This window comes from Amphimedon queenslandica, unplaced genomic scaffold (assembly GCF_000090795.2).
Source record: "Amphimedon queenslandica unplaced genomic scaffold, v1.1 AMPQUscaffold_8938_Cont19122, whole genome shotgun sequence".
Classification (NCBI taxonomy): Eukaryota; Metazoa; Porifera; class Demospongiae; order Haplosclerida; family Niphatidae; genus Amphimedon; species Amphimedon queenslandica.
In genome coordinates this window covers 1-2,959 of record NW_003550789.1, presented here as the reverse complement: position 1 = coordinate 2,959, position 2,959 = coordinate 1, and the positions used below count along the sequence as shown (strand labels likewise).

Here is a 2,959-nt window from a genome sequence, read left to right as displayed (position 1 = left end):
CCGCTAATAATAGTTATTATGTATATACTTGTGTAAATAAGTATACAAGATAGGCAAGATCTGTAACAAGATAACAGTAGATAGGGTGATCTTTTCAAGGGCTTCTTGAGTAGCGTTATGCTATTGAATGGAGGTTTTACCATTGATTTACATTGATCAAAGCACATCACTTCACATCAATCCACCTCTGGAGGTGAAGTGAGAGTGATGCACATCAATTTGAAACCACTCTAGTGTGAACACGATTAATGCCCATCAATGCGCATTACTTTGGCCAGTGTGAAAAGGCCTTTAGAGTATCTACAATATACACAATAATAGGTACTTGTACTTACCTGTATTGGTTGATCTGGCTTCTGAAACTTAAACCACTTTCTCTTACTATCATTCTCTTTCTTTTTCTTTCTGTTCACGTCGTCCCATTTCTCACAGAAAAACAGCATCACAAATATATTAAGTAGTCCACCATGTATTATGAGGTAGTAGCCAGGCCAACGGAATGGATCTAGAGAAGGTATCTGAGAGGCAAGAGCTCCTAGGCCTAATAAAAACAAAGTCATTATGATTAAGGCTACGTTTACACAGCAATGGAAAACGCATCGTTTAATTAAAGTATCCACTTTGAACACCTTTTTGTTTCCATATTCTATCACGGTTTCATTCATTTCTGTGTAAACAGAAGCATAAAACAGGCACAAAACTATACTGATTGCATCGTTTTTCACTGCTGTGTAAACATGGCCTAAGTTAATAGATTATACTGACCTGGAGCAACAGCTAATCCTGTAACAGTCGTTGCAAACTGAATGAAGTAATTCGTATATTTGAGTGAAGATTTTTCTTTACTATTCTGCTCAGTTGGTCTGAGAGATGCCTCCTTTCTCATTTGGATAACTTTATCACTGGATTCACCAGTATAAGTTCTAGTTAAGGGCTGTCCAATGCCTATGTAGAAGCCAGCTAAAAATCGACCTTGCATAAAATGATAATATGAAAAAGTTACACGACCACATTTTGATTACCTGTTATCACCATCCAGCCATTAACAGCAAAACTGAAAAAGATTCCAGAGAGCATGAGAATGAAAAGGGACCCAATAATGATGTATTTGTAATAGAATGAGCGAGCAAATACACTAAAGAGTAGAGCACCCACAAATATACCAATACTCTGAGCACTGATGACCCAGGAATACCACGTTTCACTCAAACCAAGACCAGGTACAACCTATTATGATAATTCGAGAGTGCAAACTTGCAACTGTCACTGTAACAGTTCAAATGTTGTCTTGAACCTAAACCCAATTTGTAATATGAAGCCATTAACATGCATAATAGTTTATATTAGCTAACCATAGCATCTAAATACCCTCTTATAAAGACCATTATTATATCAATATACTAACAATAAAGTGGATAAAAGCTCAAAAAAGCTTCAGGCTTGAAGGAGTATCATAATCGTTATAATTAATTTGATAATCTAAATACCCAAGGGAGCCAAAAGTTTATGCAGTGATAGTAAATGAGTTACTTGTGAATCAGTAGTGTTTGATGAGCTGGTAATGAACTGGTGTAGTAGGGGGATGGTGATGTAATTTGTTGTACCAGTGAGATATGTCATTGACCATATGATGACCCAGTTAAGTCTGAAGCGACTTATCTGCTTGACTGTTGAAAGGATACATGAATGCATCGAATGCATGATAGAATAGATAAATACTTGGTAATTTTCTGAGCACATAGCAATCAATTTTCATTTTTGACCTTCTGCAGCACGCTGGCTTTGTTGTTGTGGTAGGTGTGGTGTTAATTATGCTAACCACGCCCTTTATCAAGATGGCGGAGTGAGTTCATCCTCTAAATTAATTTTACTTTCTTATTTTCGCTAGATCTGATACTTGGTGGTCCTCTTGGGTCACTTCAGCTAAAGAAAAGGTTAGTAGGATCTTATTCTATATCTTTACTCTCTTTATAACGTCTAGTCACTCTCTGCTTTGAATGCAACAAAAAGAGACTTGTCAGAATTTATGAGCACCGTTCAGAGGGACACCTCAAATGCTGTTGTTGGGGTCGCTGATAGTGTCAAATCTTACCTACAACAAGAAGAAGTAAGGAAAAGATAGAGGTTGATTTAGAAGCCATCCAGCTTCTTGTCAGTGGATTGTCAAGTCACTCAGAAATTAGGCCAAAGACCCTGTACTATATAGTACAGGGTATTTTGATAAAAATTACAACGAGAGAATTCTCCATTTTTATAAATTTTTCTGATGCATATATCAACTTTGAGCTGATTCCAACCTAATTTTTATTTTTTATGAATTTTTAAAATTACTAAAAAATTGGACCAAAGTCCCTGTACTACAGTACAGGGACTTTAAGCCAAATTTCATTAAAAATGGCTAAGAGAGAATTCTCCGTTTTAATAATTTTTTCTGATGCATAATATGTTTTAATGTTGTGTTTCAACTTTGAGCTTATTTCGACCAAATTTGGATTTTTTATGAATATTTAAAGTTACTCAAAAATCGGACCAAAGTCCCTGTACTACAGTACAGGGACTTTTGCCAAATTTCATCAAAAATGACTAGTTGTCAATTTATGGAGCATGCCTATTTAGCTCATGTAGCATGCTTTATTGGAAACCCTGCTGCTACCCTACACATTAAATAATAATGCCCATCGGCGTGATTATATTATTTCTTGTTAGAGTGTGTCCAGTGGTGATAGTACAAGTTCCTCTACATCAGCTCCTCAAACACAGAAATCAAATGAAGAAGGTAAAAGAGATACTAGGAGAGAGAAAGGGAGGGACATTAAAAGATATTCAGTAGAAGTACTGATGATCTTTGATGTATTTAGATCAAATGATTCTAACTGAAGCCACTGATAGTGGTACTTATGATCGCTCGCAAGCTTTGATTGAGACCATTCGAAATGATCCATTGTCTTACCAGTCACCA

At 36.1% G+C, this 2,959-nt stretch overlaps 1 protein-coding gene across 1 annotated transcript; it reads right to left on the bottom strand.

The window, feature by feature from the left end:
- Positions 1–304: 304 nt before the first annotated feature.
- LOC109591111 (uncharacterized) lies at positions 305–1,807 on the bottom strand (the record flags this gene model as incomplete). Its single annotated transcript, XM_020006908.1, has 5 exons — positions 1,720–1,807; positions 1,531–1,667; positions 1,023–1,227; positions 766–972; positions 305–541 (listed from the first exon to the last, which is right to left on the bottom strand). Coding segments are annotated over exons 1-5 (823 nt in total), but the record flags the coding sequence as incomplete, so codon positions are not given.
- Positions 1,808–2,959: the final 1,152 nt, after the last annotated feature.